Source organism: Equus przewalskii, chromosome 15, assembly GCF_037783145.1.
Source record: "Equus przewalskii isolate Varuska chromosome 15, EquPr2, whole genome shotgun sequence".
Classification (NCBI taxonomy): Eukaryota; Metazoa; Chordata; class Mammalia; order Perissodactyla; family Equidae; genus Equus; species Equus przewalskii.
The window spans coordinates 36,474,342-36,493,009 of NC_091845.1; the positions used below are offsets into that span (position 1 = coordinate 36,474,342).

Here is an 18,668-nt window from a genome sequence, read left to right on the forward strand (position 1 = left end):
GTCTTTCTACCTTCAGTGGGAGTTTCTAAGCATATTTTTTAACTGGATCCATATAGTGCTAAATGGTATAATGCTCAAGGCACCAGGGAACAATTGTAAAGCATATTGTGCAAATTAATGCATGGAACTTAATTTTCTTACTTTGGAAAGTTGTAAATTAGACTTTTTATTTTGAGACTATAAAACAAGTATTTTGATATATAGGTAACTAAGGCTCTTTAACTTATGCAATTGTTGATTGTATATAAGAAGTTAGGAATAAATAAGTAGATGACTACATTTATATTAAATGATATTTTATTTCTCTCCTCAGTATTTACATGAAAAACACATCCTTCACCGAGATCTGAAAACTCAAAATGTTTTCCTAACAAGAACAAACATTATCAAAGTGGGTGACCTAGGAATTGCCCGAGTGTTAGAGAACCACTGTGACATGGCTAGCACCCTCATTGGCACACCCTACTACATGAGCCCTGAATTGTTCTCAAACAAACCCTACAACTATAAGGTAAGATTGGGCTGTGTACACTCGCTCACGTTGTTTCTAAGACAGTATTCCTAATTTCAGAACCCATCAGAATAAGTCAGAAGAATTCTTTGTGAATTGGTTTAAGGAAAATGTCTTTTTTTTTAAAGAGGAAAATGTAAATACAACTTTCTGACATTTAACCATTTATTAAAATAAGGCATTCCGATACTTAACTTTTGCTATTTTTCCTTTCTAGTCTGATGTTTGGGCTCTGGGATGCTGTGTTTATGAAATGGCCACCCTGAAGCATGCTTTCAATGCAAAAGACATGAATTCTTTAGTTTATCGGATTATTGAAGGAAAGGTAAAGAATATTCTGGAACTAGTTTTTAATATGTGGAGCAAGTTAATTTAATGTAGCTTTGTAAGTAGTTACTAGCAAAAGTAAGTAATCATTGATTTCATAGTGGGTCCCTTCTGTGGGAAGCTTGAACTAGAGGAGAAGAGATTGATCATTTCTTAATATTAATTTATAAAGGTGGCTTAATGTCTCCAATGAATTGGCTCTTTGAAAATGACTATCTTGTAGCCACAGGATGTACACTTACCCTGATAGGCTATTGGTAGCTTTTCCTAAGCAGCTTATGGTTAAATGAGCACCATTTAAAATGAGTCCACTCTGTTTGAACTTGTTTCTCCTTTGATAATCATCACAATTACTAGCAACCAGTTAAGAATTGCAAAAAGCATTGTGTGTGATACAGCTACCAGAGTGACCAACTTTATGTGTTAGTTCCAGGAGGTTAGTTGACCTATGCAGTGGTAGGCATTTACACCATTGGGTTTTAAAGTTGCAACCTACTGGTTATAGTATTATACCAAGACTCATTTAATTTGAAAAATATTCAAAAACAACAAAAAAGTAAAGTTTTCCCATAATTCCACTACTTAAAGAATCAAATAAGAAAGGAGTGAAATTCCTGTCCTATCCATTTCCATCCCCTGGAGATGCTCATTGCTAATAATTTGGTGCATAGCCTTGTGGCTTTTTCCTGTCTTTATACAGACATGACTGTGGGTGTATATATGCTATATACACTGATACTTTAAAAAAGTAACTGAAATGGAATCACGCTGTACACATTGGTACACAACTCGCTTTTTTGACTTACTATACAAGGGACATCTTTCCAGGTTGGTAGCTGTTAAGTCCTTTATTTTTTTATTTTTATTTTTTTAGAGATTTTATTATTTTTTTCCTTTTTCTCCCCAAAGCACCCCAGTACATAGTTGTACATTCTTTGTTGTGGGTCCTTCTAGTTGTGGCATGTGGGACGCTGCCTCAGCGTGGTTTGATGAGCAGTGCCATGTCCGCACCCAGGATTCCAACCAATGAAACACTGGGCCGCCTGCAGCGGAGTGCGGTAACTTAACCACTTGGCCACGGGACCAGCCGCAAGTCTTTTATTTTTTAAGAGATTGCCTAGTATTTTATTAGAAAGGTGTACCATAATCTATTCCACATGTCCCCTATGGATGGACATTAAGTTGTTTCAAGTTGTTTATTACTGCATGAACAATACTGCAGGGAATATCCTGGTATATAAATCTTTAGGAACTCATGCTTTTATTTCTGAAGGAGAAAGCCCTCAAATGGGACTGTTGGGTTGAAGGATATACTGTTACAATCTTACAACTTGCTATTATAACCAAGACACCAGTGTGCTTCCTGTAGACTAATACACTGGTTCTTTTCTACTTATGTGGATAATTGCTTTTAAATAAAAATTGGAAAACCTCTACCTTCTTTTACTTTGCTTTACAAGACCATTAGTCATAATTGTGGTATTATTTATCTTTGTAGCTGCCACCAATGCCGAAAGATTATAGCCCAGAGCTGGCAGAACTGATAAGAACAATGCTGAGCAAAAGGCCTGAAGAAAGACCCTCTGTGAGGAGCATCCTGAGGCAGCCTTATATAAAGCGCCAAATATCCTTGTTTCTGGAGGCCACAAAGGCGTAAGATACTTCCCTTGCAAATAGCTAGGCTAAATGATGGAATAAAAGAGGGTAGCTTCTATAAATTTCATGTGCAAGAATTTATGGTGAGTTTTTTTTAAACATGAGCTAAAATTACATGATTATAACATAATCGTGTTGAAATTTGCTTAAGTGCTAGAATCAGAAATCTAGAGAACCATTTAGAGAAGCACTTTAACATTCCTCAGAGGGTTCCAAGACATATTGAATACTATTCTTTTAAAAGGACATATGTTTTAGAAACCATATTGAAATGAGAGATTATCTAAGAAATCTATTACATTATTTAGTGTGTAAGATAAGAATCACATCTAAAAAATAGTGCTCAATTTTCTGAGCGCTTTCATAAGGTTCCCTCTTCACTCATAAAACTTCTCAAGAGTAAAAGAATTCTTTTCTTTGATTCTCAGGTCCTACCTTCACTAAACAAATAGCTGTTCCAGGATCTAAGGCTTAGGCCTGGACAAGATCTTCACAATCTTTGCCTTGTGACATGTTAAATTTGGGAGGCAGTGCTAGAGAGGATCCAGGGAATAAAGAAGGGCCATCTTTCTGTTTATGTTGTTTATAATTTCCCACCAGACAGACCTTTGGCTCTCTGCAGTGCTGGTCTTCATGCTCCCCTTGAATTCTCCAGAGGTTTAGCCTAGTTGTAGAAACGTCACACTAAAGCGGTTGGGGATATTATTCCTGTATACATTTATTCTGCCAGTCAAGGCTGAGTATAAAGCACTTGTGGTGTTATTACAAACTTGTGAAACTTGAAGATGAAAATTATCCTGGTACTTCTGTACGTGAGGAAATTTCTCATAGATTTTTCATTTTGGAATAATTTTGTGTTTATGAAAAAGTCGCAGAGATAGTACAGAGAGTCTCTGTGTACCCCTCACCTAGTTTTTCCTATCATTAACATCTGACGTTACCACAGTACATTTGTCAGAACTAAGAAACCAACATCAGTACATCACTGTTGATTAAACTCCAGACTTTATTTGGCTTTTACCAGTTTTTCCACTAATGTCCTTTTTCTGTTCCAGGATCCAATCCAGGATACTATATTACATTTAGTCCTCATATCCCCTTAGTCAACTTGGGTCTGTGATAATTCCTCACTTTCTTTGCTTTCCATAACTTTGATTGTTTTTGAAGAGTATTTGTCAAGTATTTTGTACTCGGCTTGGTTTTTAGAAGACTGTTCTCTATAAATGGAACAGCTGTGTAACACATATACACATTTCCTCATATACATAAAAACCCATGATATTCACTATATTGATTATAACTTTTCCTTTTTCCTTTCTCATAAAGAAAAACCTGCAAAAATAATACTAAAAATGGTGACTGTAAATCCAAGCCTGTTACTACAGTGGTTTCTGGAAAGGCTGAATCAAATCAGGAAGTAGTTCCCTTCCACCCACACTCTTCTGAGGGCTCCAAGACATATGTAATGGTATGTTTCTGTTTAAAGGGTATGTGTTTTAGAAACTACATTAAAATGATAGTTTATCTAAGCAAGTTAATTTATGTCAGTGACTAGACTTTACTAGAGATTCTGTTGTGTAAATAGCTCTGTATTGTAAAGAAAGAACACTGGTGAAGGTGATTCCTTTAGCCCGCTTTATCTAGAGTGGGCTGTCAAACGGTTCATGAAGTTAGTGCTCTGGTGACTTTAAGAATTTTTTTTATTGAGGTAAAATTTCTATAACATAAAGTTAACTGTTTTAAAGTGAACAATTAAGTGCATGGAGTACATTTCCTGTGTTGTACAACCATCTCCTCCATCTAGTTCCAGAACATTTTTATCACCCCAAAAGGAAACCCCACACCTATTAAGTAGTCACTTCCCATTTCCTCCTTCATCTAGCCCCTGGAAACCATCAATGTGTTTTCTGTCTCTATGGATTTGCCTATTCTGGATATTTCATATAAATGGAATCATACAATATGTGACCTTTTGTGTCTGATTTCTTTCACTGGGCATAATATTGTTGTTGTTTTTATTTATTTTTGTTTTATTGAAGTCATAATACTTTATGTGAAATTTCAGTTGTACATTATTATTTGTCAGTCACGATATATATATGTACCCCTTTACCCCTTATTCCCACCCCCAACCCCCTCCCCTTCTGGTAACCACTAATCTGTTCTCTTTGCTCATGTGTTGCTTTATCTTCGACATATGAGTGAAATCACACTGTGTTTGTCTTTCTCTGTCTGGCTTATTTCACTTAACATAATACCCTCAAGGGCCATCCATGTTGTTGCAAATGGGACGATTTTTGTCTTTTTTATGGCTGAGTAGTATTCCATTGTATATATATGCCACATCTTCTTTTTCCATTCATCAGTTGATGGGCACTTGGGTTGCTTCCACATCTTGGCCATTGTGAATAATGCCATAATGAACTAAGGGGTGCATAAGTGTCTTTGAACTGTTGATTTCAAGTTCTTTGGATAACCCAGTAGTGGGATAGCTGGGTCATATGGTTTTTCTATTTTTAATTTTTTGAGAAATCTCCATACTGTTTTCTATAGTGGCTGCTCCAGTTTGCATTCTCACCAGCGATGTATGAGGGTTCCCTTTTCTCCACATCCTTTCCAACATTTGTTGTTTTTTGTCTTAGTAATTATAGCCATTCTAACAGGTGTAAGGTAATAACTCATTGTGGTTTTGATTTGCATTTCCCTAACTATTAGTGATATTGAACATCTTTTCATGTGCCTGTTGGCCATCTGTATATCTTTTTTGGAGAAATGTCTGTTCATACCCTTTGCCCATTTTTTGATCAGTTTGTTTCTTTTTTTGTTGTTGAGTTGTATGAGTTCTTCATATATTTTGGAGATTAATCCCTTGTTGGATATATGATTTACAAATATTTTCTCCCACTTGGTGGCTTGTCTTTTTGTTTTCTTCCTGGTTTCCTTTGCCTTATAGAAGCTCTTTAGTCTGATTGAAGTCCCATTTGTTTATTTTTTCTTTTGTTTCCCTTGCCTGAGTAGACATGGTATTTGAACAGATCCTTCGAAGACCCATGTCAAAGAGTGTACTGCCTATATTTTCTTCTGGGAGTTTTATGGTTTCACATCTTACCTTCAAGTCTTTAATCCATTTTGAGTTAATTTTTGTGTATGGCAAAAGATAATGGTCTACTTTCATTCTTTTGCATGTGGCTGTCCAGTTTTCCCAGCACCATTTATTGAAAAGACTTTCCTTTCTCCATTGTATGTTCTTAGCTCCTTTGTCAAAGATTAGCTGTCCCCAGATGTATGGTTTTATTTCCGGGCTTTCAATTCTGTTCCATTGATCTGTGTGTCTGTTTTTGTACCAGTACCATGCTGTTTTGATTACTGTAGCTTTGTAGTATATTTTGAAGTCAGGGATTGTGAGGCCTCCAGCTTTGTTCTTTTTTTCTCAGGATTGCTTTGGCTATTCAGGGTCTTTTGTTGCCCCATATGAATTTTAGGATTCTTTGTTCTATTTCTGTAAGAATGTCATTGGGATTCTGGTTGGGATTGCATTAATCTGTAGATTGCTTTAGACAATATGGACATTTTAACTATGTTTATTCTTCTAATCCATGTGCATGGAATATCTTTCCATTTCTTTATATCATCATTGATTTCTTTCAGTAATATCTTATAGTTTTTATGGTATAGGTGTTTAACCTCCATGGTTAAATTTATTCCTAGATATTTTATTCTTTTTGTTGCGGTTATGAATGGGGTTGTATTCTTGAGTTCACTTTCTGTTAGTTCGTTATTAGAGTATAGAAATGCAGCTGATGTTTGTAAGTTGATTTTGTACTCTGCAACTTTGTTGTAGTTGTTGAGGCATAAAGTTTTTGAGGTTCATCCATGTAGCATGTATTAATACTTCATTTATTTCTATGTCTGAATAATATTCCATTGCGTGTATATATATATATATTGTATATATATATATATATGTACACACACACATCGCAATATCTTTCTCCATTCATTCTTGGTGGTTATTGGGTTGTTTTCTCCTTTTGCCTATTGTTGTGAACATTTGTGTACAAGTATTTGTTTGAACACTTGTTTTCAGTTCTTTTGGGTATATACCTAGGAGTGGAATTGCTGGGTCATATGGTAGTTCTCTGTTTAGCTTTTTTAGGAACCTCCACACTTTTCCGTAGCAGATGTACCGTTTTACATTTCTACAAGCAATCCATGAGAGTTCCAACTTCTCCACAACCTCCTCAACTCTTATTTTCTGTTTTTCTGCTTCTAGCCATCCTAGTAGATGTGAAGAGGTATCTCATTGAAATTTTGATTTGCATTTCCCTAATGACCAATGACACAGAACATCTTTTCACAAGCTTGATGGCCATTTGTATTCCTTCTTTGGAGAAATGTTTAAGTCCGTTGCCCAGTTTTAAATTGGTTCTTTTTTGTTTTTTTGTTGTTGAGTTCTAAGAGTTCTTTCTATATTTTAGATACTATACCCTTTTCAGATATATGATTTACAAATATTTCCTTCCGTTCTGTAGGTTGTCTTTTCGCTTTCTTCATAAAGCAAAAGTGTCCTTTTATGCACACAAGTTTTTAATTTTGGTGACATCCAATTTATCTGTTTTTCCTTTTGTTGCTTGTGCTTTTATTGTTGTATCTAACATCCCTTGCCAAATCCAAGATCATGAAAATGTATGCCTATGTTTTCTTCTAGGAGTTTTAGCTCTTATATTTAGGTTGTTTATCTTTTTAAAAATTTTTCTTATTGTGGTAAAATATATATAACAAAATAACCTTTTGGGACCATTTTTAAGCATACAATGTAGTGACCTTAACTAGATTCACAATGTTGTACAACCATCACCACTATCTTCCAAAACTCTTTCACTATTCCAAACAGAAACTCTGTACCCATTAAGCACTAACTCCCCATTCCTCCTACTTCTAGGCCCTGGTAATCTCTAATTTACTTTCTGTCTCTGTGAATTTGCCTGTTCTAGGTACCTAATATAAGTGGAATCACACAATATTTGTCCTTTTGTGCCTGACTTATTTCACTTGGCATGTTTTCAAGGTTTATCCATGTTGTAACATGTATCAGAACTTCATTCCTTTCTATGGGTTTATAATATTCTGTTATATATATATGTATACACTGAAATTTTGTTTATCCATTCATCTGCTGAAGAACATTTGAGTTGTTTCCACCTTTTGGCTATTGTTAATAATGATGATATAAACATTGGTGCACAAATCCCTATTTGAGTTCCCACTTTCACTCTAGGAGCGGAATTGCTGGGTCATATGGTAATTCCATGTTTAACTTTCTGAGGAACCTCTCGTTTTATTTTGAATTAATTTTTTTATATGGTTTGAGGAGTGCTGTAATAACTTGGAAGCATGTTTTCACTCAGGGTGAAGACAAATGTTTATCCCAGGAGAAACTCATAGTTGTTGGCCCCTTGAAGACACCTACAAATTTGAAAGGCCACACTTCCAAACCAGACATGAACACTACTTCAGAATCGCTAGCCACAATCAGTAGGGTGAATATTGACATCTTACCTGCAGAAAGGAGGGACTCGAGCAACAGCTTAGTTCAAGAGAATCAACCAAGACATTTAGATGCCTCTAATGAGCTAGAAGGTAAATGCAGTATTTCTCAAGTGAAGGAGAGCCTGCAGCATAACACTAAGTCCAGCGCTCAGCCAGGAAACCTGATTTCCACATGTGTGTCTGACAGTGTCACTGGGGAAAAGAATGACCCAGTGAAGCCTCTGCAGCCTCTAAACAAAGACCAAAAGCCGAAAGACCAGGTGAGTGATACACATGAGGTGTTGGTTTCAGGGAGGACTGGAAAGTGTGGTTACAAAGATGTGGGTTGTATTGTTTGGTTGTGTTCTAGTTGTTGTTTTAGTTTGGGTACCAGTTTAAACATAACGGAAACCAAAGGTTAGGACCTGAGGGATTCTTAGACGTCTTCCGTGCCCTGGCATAGGGTACTTGGTGGAAGCATGCTATCTGTATGTCCTTCCTGCTTCCGCATCACTCTTCCTTAGTCCTCCAAGTGGATGGGTAGTTCTAACAATTAGATAATATCACATTCCTTCTTGCTTTTGAAAAGTTAGTGGATTGATCTAATTTCTTAAGGAATACAAAAAATATTTTATGTGTTGGAACCAAAGGGGAAGGAAGAAAAGAAGAAAAGGAAAGGAACAAAAGGATTTGATACTAAGAAACTATTCTGAGTAAATTTAAAGGTTATCCTCTACTTGAAATTGGAAAGAAGCCTAAATTTGATGAAGCATGGTAACAGCTAAGATTAGAGAGAAAGCCAGAACATTTGATTAACTTTACATTTTTATACTTAAAATATTTTAAAAATATAGTTAATATGTATTAATTAATACATAATATGTAATATGATATGTTAATATGTAATATATGTTAAAATGTAATACATATATGTATTCATGTATATTAACTGTATTTTTATAATATATGCTACATATATTTAAATTTGATCTGTTATATATATTTTATATTTAACATCATCTTTTATATAAGTATAAAATTTTGTACATTTATATTCAAATGTTTTTAATAAAGTTTTGTTTTTATGGAAAAATGCAAGTATAATGCTCTTGTCATTTAAAGTCATTGGATTAAAACCAAAATAATCTTAAGTTTTCTTTGGACACTGGAATCCTTAGTACTTTATAGATAAAATTATATGTGTCCTGCTTGTTCAGCTTGGCTGTCAAATTAAATTCAAGTTCACTTCTTTTATTTTTCTGTTTATATTTTTAATTTTTAAAGTACTGATTCAGTGGTTATTAGTGTATTCATAAAGTTGTACAATCATCACTGTTATCTAATTCCAGAACATTTTTGGCACCTCAAAAAGATACCCCATACCCAGTAATAGTCACTGTCCATTCCTCCTTGTCCCCAGCCCCTGGCAACCATTGTCTGTATGAATTTGCCTATTTTGAGTGTTTCATATAAATAGAATCATACAATATATGACCTTTTGTGTCTGACTTCTTTTACTTAGTATAATGTTTTCAGAGTTTATCCATGTTGTAGCATGTAGCAGTATTTCATTCCTTTTTATTGGCAAATAAATTCCACTATGTGTATATACCATATTTTATTTATCCATTCATCAATTGATGAACATTTGGGTTGTTTTCACTTTTTGGCTACTATGGATAATGCTACTGTGAACATTCTTGTAAAAGTTTTTGTGTGGACATGTGTTGTCAGTTCTCTTGGGTGTACACCTAGGAGCGGAATTGCTGGGTCATATGGTAACTCTATGTTTAACTTTTTGAGGAACTGCAAAACTGCTTTCCAAAGCAAGTACATCATTTTTTACTTCCCACCAACAATATATGAGAGTTGTAGTTTCTCCGTACCCTCACCAACACTTCTCACTTTCTGTGTTTTTGATTCTAGCTCTCCTAGTGTGTGTGAAGTGGTATCTTATTGTGGTTTTGATTTACATTTCCCTAATGATTAATGATGTGTTAAGCATCTTTTCATGTGTTTATTGGCCATTTGTATATCTACATTGGAGAAATATCTATTCAGATCCTTTGCCCACTTTTAAATTGGTTTATCTTTTTGTTGTTGAGTTGTAAGAGTTCTTTATTCTAGATGTCAGTCCTTTGTCATACAAGATTTGGAAATATTGTCTCCCATCCTGTGGGTTGTCTTTTCACTTTCTTGATGGTGTCCTTTGAAGCACAAATGTTTTCAATTTGGATGAAAACCAGTTTTGTCTGTTTTTGCTTTTGTTGCTTGTGCTTTTGGTGTCATAAAGATTTCCTCGTATGTTTTCTTCTAGGTGTTTATAGTTTTAACTTTTACATTTAGGTCTATGATCTGTTTTGAGTTAAGTTTTGTATATGGTGTGAAGAAGGGGTCCAACTTCATTCTTTAGTATGCAGTTATCCAGTTGTCCTAGCACCATTCATTAAAAGATTATTCTTTCCCCATTGAATTATCTTGGCACTCTTGTTGAAAATTAGTAGACCATAAATATAATGATTTATTTCTAGACTCTCAATTCTGTTCCACTGATTTATGTATCTATCCTTATGTCAGTAACACACTATCTTAATTACTGTAGTTTTATCGTTTTTGAAATTGGGAAGTTTGAAATTGAAATTGGGAAGTTTGAGTCTTACAGATTTAGTCTTAGTTTTCAATATTGTTTTGGCTGTTTTGGGTCCTTTGCATTTCCATATGAATTTTAAGATCAGCTTGTTAATTTCTGAAAAAAAGGCTGGGATTTGATAGGGATTGCATTGATCATTTGCAGAATATTGCTATCTTAATATATGTCTTCCAACCCATGAAGATGGGATGTCTTTCTATTTATTTAGGTCTTTAATTTCTTATATTGATGTTTTCTTGTTTTTAGTATATAAGCCTTGCACTTCTTTTGTTAAATTTATTTCTAAGTATTTCATTCCTTTTGATACTATTGTAAATGGAATTGTTTTCTTAATTTCGTTTTCATAATGTTCATTTCTTGTGTATAGAAATACAATTGATTACTGTATATTGATCTTGTATCCTATAGCCTTGCTGAACTCATTTATTAGTTCTAATAATTTTTTTTATAGTGGACTCTTTAGGATTTTCTGAATACAAGATCATGTCATCTGTGAATAGAGATAGTTTTACTTCTTCCTTTCCAATCTATATTTCATTTCTTTTTCTTGCCTAATTGCCTGCTAGAACCTGTAGTACAATGTTGAAGAGAAGTGGTCCTGATCAAATTCATTCCTTACATCAGGCTTTTAGAGCAGATTTTTTTGTTTGTTTAATAGAATTTCATATCCAGCACTACTTCTTTTTTTGTTATTATTGTTTTGTTGTTAAAAGTAGAACTTTTTTTCAGCACCAATTGGATTTCACAGAGAAACTCTTTAAGTCATTTGCTCTGTCACTCTTATACGTGCATAAACTTTATTTTGAACAGCCTATACTTAACAGCAGAGAAACATTTATTTCACTCTTCCTTATTGTATCAGTCATTGTTTAGTATCTTGGTCTTCTTGTTCAGCTAGCTTATTATGTAATAATATTGTAAAATTTGATCATTTACTGTGTTTTATGTATAATGTTAGGTGTACCCTTGAAAGAATACATTTACAAATTATTTTTCCAATAGGAGTCATTATTTTGTGTTTGCCAGAGGATCTATATGATAGATGATAATAATGATCTTAATGATATGGTCTTAATGGTAATGGCTCTTAGAAAGCAATTTTACCTTGTATTAATATCATATCATTCATTTTTCGTTCTAAAATGTACCACATAGTGGGCTCTTGATAAAAATGTGTTGATTGGATCATATTCAATTACCAGTGTACATCTACTTGAAAACCTAAATATTCTGATCGTTAACAATTGTTTAAAAAATGAAGAATATTTTATTTTAATGTTTGGTATGCATTAATTTCTAAAACCAGCTATCCAAATAAAATACTAAGTTGTTGGTAATCTTTATAACTTAAAAGGTAATTTATTTTATCATTACTACTGCTAGTAATAGCTCCCATTTTTTGAGCATCTGCTATGTGCTAGACATAGTCCTAAGTATTTAGTGTGCCATCTCCTCTACCCTCCAGCAGTCATACAGTGTGTGTGAAGCATCTTGCCTATTTGTTAATGAGGAAACTGAGGTTCAGGGAGATTAAGTTTCTCAGATATGATTACGTCTAACTCCAAACTCAGTACTCTTCTTGGTGCTTTTTAGAGTTTCCTGATGTTTGCTTGGGAAGTATGTGTATATTCAATTGGATTTCATTTAAAACATTTGTTAGTTTTCTGAATAGAAAACCTATTAAAAGCTATGAAAAGATGTTTTTTAAAAAAACTAAATCAAACATCAGTGGTTTCAGGTTAGTAACAATCTGAGTAATTTAATTAAAATAATTATTTATTTTTATTTGGGAAAAGAGGAAAAAAGCCAGAATATCTGGATAACTCATGTCAGCATTTCATCTTTGCCTGTCAACACTGCAAATAAGCATTCATTTTGAGAAAGACAACTGCTTCCTCTCATTTTCATTTATAATTCTAAAACTAGGTGTGGAGGGTTTGGCCATTTGGAAATTCAAAAGAGTATTATTCTGTTTTTTTTGTTTGCTTCATTTTATTATTTTAAAGGATCGAGTTGCTGGTGAATGTATTACAGAAAAACAGGACAGAGTCTACCCAGGTTTACAGCCACACAGCTCTGGATCTGAACCTTCTCTGTCTCGACAACGACGGCAGAAGAAGAGAGAACAGACTGAGCACAGTGGGGAAAAGAGACAGGTTGGTGGAGATCCCTTTGGAGTAAGTCATTGCGCTGCTACTTGGGAAATAGACTTTAGGAAGCTCAATTTCTATTTAGAATGATTAACAGTTGCCAAAAAGGCACATGAGAAACACAAGGAACTTACAGAGAAGGGTGGCAATGGCAAGATGCTAAATAATAGTTTTGAAACGTCGGTGAGTTGGAAGCAGAGTAAGGGTTTTGTCTTCCCCAGCAAAGATGGACAGATCATTTTGAGAGTTAAAGTTACTGACTAACAAGGGTAAATCTCTGATCCCTCCTGTGTTTTATTGATGAACAGTTTCTCCCTCATCTTCTGCATAAAATCCTGTTGACACCTCTTTGTTTTTTTTTTTTTTTTTGCTGGGAAAGATTCTCCCTGAGCTAACATCTATTGCCAATCTTCCTCCTTTTTTTTTTCCTTCATCCCCAAAGCCCCACTACATAGTTGTATATTCTAGTTGTAAGCCCTTCTTGTTCTTCTAGGTGAGCCGCTGCCACAGAATGGCTACTGACAGATGAGTGGTGTGGTTCTGCGCCCGGGAACCGAACCTAGGCTGCTGAAGTGGAATGCACCGTACTTTAACCACTAAGCAATCAGGGCTGGCTTGACACCTCACTTTTTTAATTGAGATATTATACCTCATTTCTTGAAATAACTTTTACAGGCACCCTCTCTATAAGCTTCTTAGATGGTCATTCACTTTTGGCAGAATTTCTTTCCCAAAAAATGCAATGTTTTAAAGTTTTTGAGAGCAAATTACTGGCAAATACACAGGAGACTTACTGATGGGGGAACTTTGGAAGTGGTTGTGTTTGAAATTGATAATCTCCCCCGTCTTTTTTAATTAATTAAGTTCCAAGAGGCTCCTCCTCGACTTTTACCTTCTCTTCCCACTGTTGGAAAAGTGGATGACACATTAACACAAAGGGATGCTGAAAACCGCAGTAGAGTGGTCACTGGATCTGTGAGCAGTTCAAGGAGCAGTGAGATGTCATCATCAAAGGTTTGTGGGGAGTAAATGCTGGATTTTTTAAAACCTTCTTTTATAGCTTTTTTGGTTGTAAAATCTTGCATATATTGTGAAGTTTTAGCCCTGCTTTTTACCAAACACTTCCAAAGGGATAGATCTGTGATTCTCAGCAGAAGCTTTGATTGAAATGGACAGATTTTATAGTTCCAGAGATGGTCACTTCTGGTTAATTAAGGAGACCAAGTAGATTCTGAATGTAGGAAATGCAAAATTCCCCATTTGCCCTCCCAAAAATGAGTACTTTCCAGAAATGAGGGCCGTGATCAGTCCTAGCTAGTAGCTGTAATCCTGATGTGGACTGGTTTCAAATGGACACTGTGCAGGGCCTTTTCCTGTAGTGCTTGGTGATGTATCACGCATTGTAGGTGTTATAAGAATGGTGAGTAGGGATGGAAGTAACTCCGACTTTCTTTAAAAGGATCGACCATTATCAGCAAGAGAGAGGAGGCGACTAAAGCAGTCACAAGAAGACATATTCCCCTCAGGTAAAGTTGTTCTCTTTCCTTCATCTGTTGGAGGTTGTTGGTATGGCTCATGGATGTAAGCATTTGTTCTGATTGTGAGAATCACAATCGGATTGTTAAGAATTTTCAAGCATCAGTAGTCCATTTGGGAAACAAATTTGGAATAATTTTTGAAATTTCTTAGTCAAGACTATAAAAAAATGAGCATAGGCTGTTGGATCTAGAACTTGTATTATCAGAGGAAGACGTTATTAAAAAGAGAGCAAGAGGGCTTTGAGTAGCAGTAACCCCTGGGAGATTTCAGACAGGAAATTGAGTGGGTGTTTAATTTGTTTCTATGTTCAGAGTCTGCTGGTCAAAGAAGTGTTCTTTTCTCAGGAATAGAGAGAGGAAGCTGGGAGAATGGTGCTGCCCTGGGCTGAGGGCTGTGATCATTCCTGTAATGATTATCTAAAGAAGGTACTAGCAGTTTTCATTTACTGAATGTAGACTGTGTCTCAAGTATTATGGTAAGCATTTTAAGGGCATTATCTCATTTCATATTTATAGTAACGGTAGAAGGTAGGCAGCGTTATCCCCATTTTGCAGCTGAGGAAACTGAGGCTCGGTGGGGTTAAGTAACTTGCCCAAGGTCACAGAATTGGTAACCCTAGAGCTGAGATTTGAACTGAGGTGTCAGATGCCTGAGTGATGATGAATATGATGTCTGAGTTACTTCTAGGCTGGCCCTTGCTGGGGTATCTTCCATACCCAGTGCAGCACCCTCTTCCCTTGAGGCCAGCCCACCACAAACAACTGCTGGGGGTGATCACTTTTTCAGGCCCTTCAGTGAGGAGAGCTTCTCTCAGTGCAGCGGGGCCAGGGAAAATACAAGAGGAAGGCCAGCACTCTGCTGCCGGATGGTTGTCTTCTGACTGCAGTGTTGCTCAGGTACATTACGTAGTTCTAAGGAAAAGGTAAACTGGTCTACATCTGGCAAGCCTAATAAAGTAAACCTCATATATGCCAGCTCTGCTTCTGGGACACTGCTGACTTAAGTTACACCTTTTCACTTTCGATAAGGAAATGAACTGGTCAATAATAATTCAAAGGATTACGTTTGCTCCATTAAGAGAATGGATTTTTTCAGGCACTCTTGTAAACAATTGGTAGCCTACTTAAATATCTTTCTTAGATAATCTTTAAAACAAGACTTCCAAAGGGCTTCTACTAGGCAACACTTTGCTAATTCTGTTGTGTTTTCAGTATACCTACCTACCTGGCCAGATTTTAGTCTCACTTGCTGATCATTCCTCACTTTCCTATTTTTGTCAAAGTACATTACCTTCTCACCTAGGGATGATGTAGGACCACCATCTGGTGGCTAAATGGTTAATTACAAGGTTTCCCACCTGTGTTCACTTTTCTGTGTAGTAATAATACTGAGAGTAATTATCCATTTTTCTGTATTCTAGTTTCTGATGCTATTTCTAGGAGCATATTATTATTTTAAAAAGTAGAAACTTCTGTGGCCTAGTGGTTAAGTTCAGTGCATTCTGCTTCAGTGGCCCGGGGTTCATAGGTTCTGATCCCAGGCATGGACCTATGCCACTTGTCGGCCATGCTGTGGTGGCAACCCACATATAAAATAGAGGAAGATTGGCACAGATATTACCTCAGGGCTGATCTTCCTCAGCAAAAAAACCCAAAACCAAAACCAAAACTTCCCACCCTTGAAAGTAATGAATATTTATTTCTTTAACAATAGTGTGTGATTTAGTTTTTTGACTAATTAAGACATCTTCTCCATTTTCCAAAGTTGTTAGGTTTGTTTGTAACTATATGAAGCAGGTACACATTGTGTCTAGACATTGCATCGAAGATTGTTTCATGTGTTATGCTCTAGTTGTTTGTCATGTGGAGTTTTGTTTTTCCGAACATTAATAGGAAAGGAAACTCACCCGTTGTCTCTCTGAGGATGAGTTAAGTTCTTCTGCAAGTTCAACGGATAAATCAGACGGTGATTCCAGGGAAGGGTGAGTTCTTGTTTTTCTGTCTCTCTTCATAAACTATTTCTGTTTGAATTAATTCTAAATGTACATATATAGTGATATTCAGACCTGTAGTACTGTCATTGATACCATTGTAAATGGTTTTTGGTATATGCTAGAGCTAAAAATATCTCTTCTAATGAATATGTCCGATTTTCATTCAGGATTCTTACAGAATGTCTTCTTAGATCTGTGGGTATAGTTTTCATCAGATTTGGAAAAATTTGGGCCATTATTTCTTCAAGTACTTTTTTTGAACCCCCTCCTGCCCTCTTGAGGCTTCTCATTACAGTCATGCATCGCATAACAGTGTTTCGGTCAGTGATGGACTGTATATACACCAGTGGTCCATAAGATTAGTACCATACAGCCTAGGTGTGTAGGAGGCTTTCCCATCTGGGTTTGTGTAAGCACACTCTATGATGTTCACACAATGATGAAATTGCTTAATGACCAATTTCTCAGAATGTATCCCTGTTGTGAAGCAATGCATGACTGTACATGTATATTAACTGTTTGAAGTTATCCCATAGTTCACTGATGGTGTTCACTTTTTTTAGACCTTTTTTCTCTGTTTCATTTTTCATAGATTCTATTGCTGTCTTTGAGTTCACTAATCTTCTTCTGCAATGTTTAATCTGTTAATCCCATCCTATGTATTTAGCACATTGTACTTTTTGTTTCTAGGAGATTACTTTGGGTCTTTTTTATACCTTCCATGCCTCTCCCTAATATCTTAATACTTTCCTCTACCTTGGACATGTGAATATATTTATAATCACGGCTTTAATGTCCTTATCTACTAATTGTATCACTTGTGTCACTTCTGAGTCTGCTTCTATTAACTGATGTTTTTCTCTTCACAAATGTGTGCTATTTTCCTGCTTCTTTGTACATCTGGTATTTTTGACTGGATGCCAAACATTGTCAATTTTATCTTATTAGGGGCTGGTATTTTTGTTTTTTTCCTGCTTTTTCTCCCCAAGTCTCCCCAGTGCATAGTTGTATATTTTAGTTGTGAGCCCTTCTATTTGTGGTATGTGGGACGCTGCCTCAGCGTGGCCTAATGAGTCGTGCCATGTCTGTGCCCATGATCCAAACCGGTGAAACCCTGGGCCACCGAAGCGGAGGGTGCAAACTTAACCACTCAGCCATGGGCCTGGACCTGTTTTTCTTTTTTTCTGAGGAAGATTATCACTGAGCTAACATCTGCTGCCAATCCTCCTCTTTTTGCTGAGGAAGCCTGGCCCTGAGCTAACATCCATGCCCATCTTCCTCTACTTTATATGTGGGACGCCTACCACAGCATGGCTTGCCAAGTGGTACCATGTCCGCACCCAGGATCTGAACCAGCGAACCCCGGGCCGCCGAAGCGGAACATGTGCACTTAACTGTTGTGCCACTGGGCTGGCTGCCGCACTAGTATTTTTATATTTCTTTAAATATTCTTAAGCTTTGCACTTGGATGTAGTTTAAATTCCTTAGAAATAGGGTTGGGCAGAATTTGTACACAGAAATCTGGGGCTTCCTCTTTCTGGCTCTCTCCTTTCCAAGATTCCTCTCTCACTTTCTAGTGGCATTGGTTGTCTTGAACTCTGTCCTTTGATCCTGCAGGCCAGAAAGACGCTGAATTTTCTGTTGTACTTTAGCTGCCTGTGGCCTGCCCTTAGCCTAAAAGGTATTGACTCCCCTCTAGCATCTGCCTGCAGATTTTGTACATCCTCCAGTGCCTTCACATAGTTGATTTTTGTGTTTTGCCTAAAATTTCTACTTGTTATTTGTGGAAGGGTCCATCTGTACACTTTGCCATTTGGAAGGAGAACTTCCTGAAGGTTGTTTTGCATCTAATTTTTTAGTAAAAAATTCTCATGAAGCCAATTAAATAACAATGGGATTTTTTTTCCAGGAAAGGTCATACAAATGAAATGAGTGACTTGCTACAATTAATGACTCAGACCCTAAAATTGGACTCTAAAGAGAGCTGTGAAGATCTCCCAGTACCAGATCCAGTGTCAGAATTTAAACTTCATCGGAAGTATCGGGACACACTGGTACTTCATGGGAAAGTTGCAGAAGAGGCAGAAGAACTCCATTGCAAAGAGCTGCCTTCAGGTGATCAGTTTATTCATTTACAGCACACTGGAGAGTGTATGTTTATTGGAGAAATGTGTCAAACTAAAGAGCTAATGCTTGCAAATTTTTAAATTTTTTAATTTCATTTGGATATCTCCATAAAAGGTATATCTTGTTTTATGCAACAGTTGTGTTTCTGAAAAGCTGCGTGAAAATTCATTTTTAAAAACAAATGTA

At 36.1% G+C, this 18,668-nt stretch overlaps 1 protein-coding gene across 3 annotated transcripts in view; it reads left to right on the forward strand.

Moving 5' to 3' along the window:
• The window catches only part of NEK4 (NIMA related kinase 4), a 40,054-nt gene that overhangs the window by 2,684 nt on the left and 18,702 nt on the right, over positions 1-18,668 (forward strand). For 2 of the 3 annotated variants that reach the window (XR_011526933.1, XM_008513126.2), the window contains exons 3-13: positions 314-511; positions 729-836; positions 2,337-2,491; positions 3,821-3,962; positions 7,903-8,304; positions 12,680-12,829; positions 13,688-13,837; positions 14,283-14,349; positions 15,149-15,258; positions 16,255-16,343; positions 18,265-18,470. Coding sequence is in view for 2 of the 3 variants with exons in the window: in XM_008513126.2 (XP_008511348.1) it covers positions 314-511; positions 729-836; positions 2,337-2,491; positions 3,821-3,962; positions 7,903-8,304; positions 12,680-12,829; positions 13,688-13,837; positions 14,283-14,349; positions 15,149-15,258; positions 16,255-16,343; positions 18,265-18,470 (1,777 nt within the window). In the remaining variant the exon portion in view is untranslated. The remainder of the gene's footprint in view (positions 1-313; positions 512-728; positions 837-2,336; positions 2,492-3,820; positions 3,963-7,902; positions 8,305-12,679; positions 12,830-13,687; positions 13,838-14,282; positions 14,350-15,148; positions 15,259-16,254; positions 16,344-18,264; positions 18,471-18,668) is intronic. The other variant, XM_070575043.1, reaches the window with a different exon arrangement.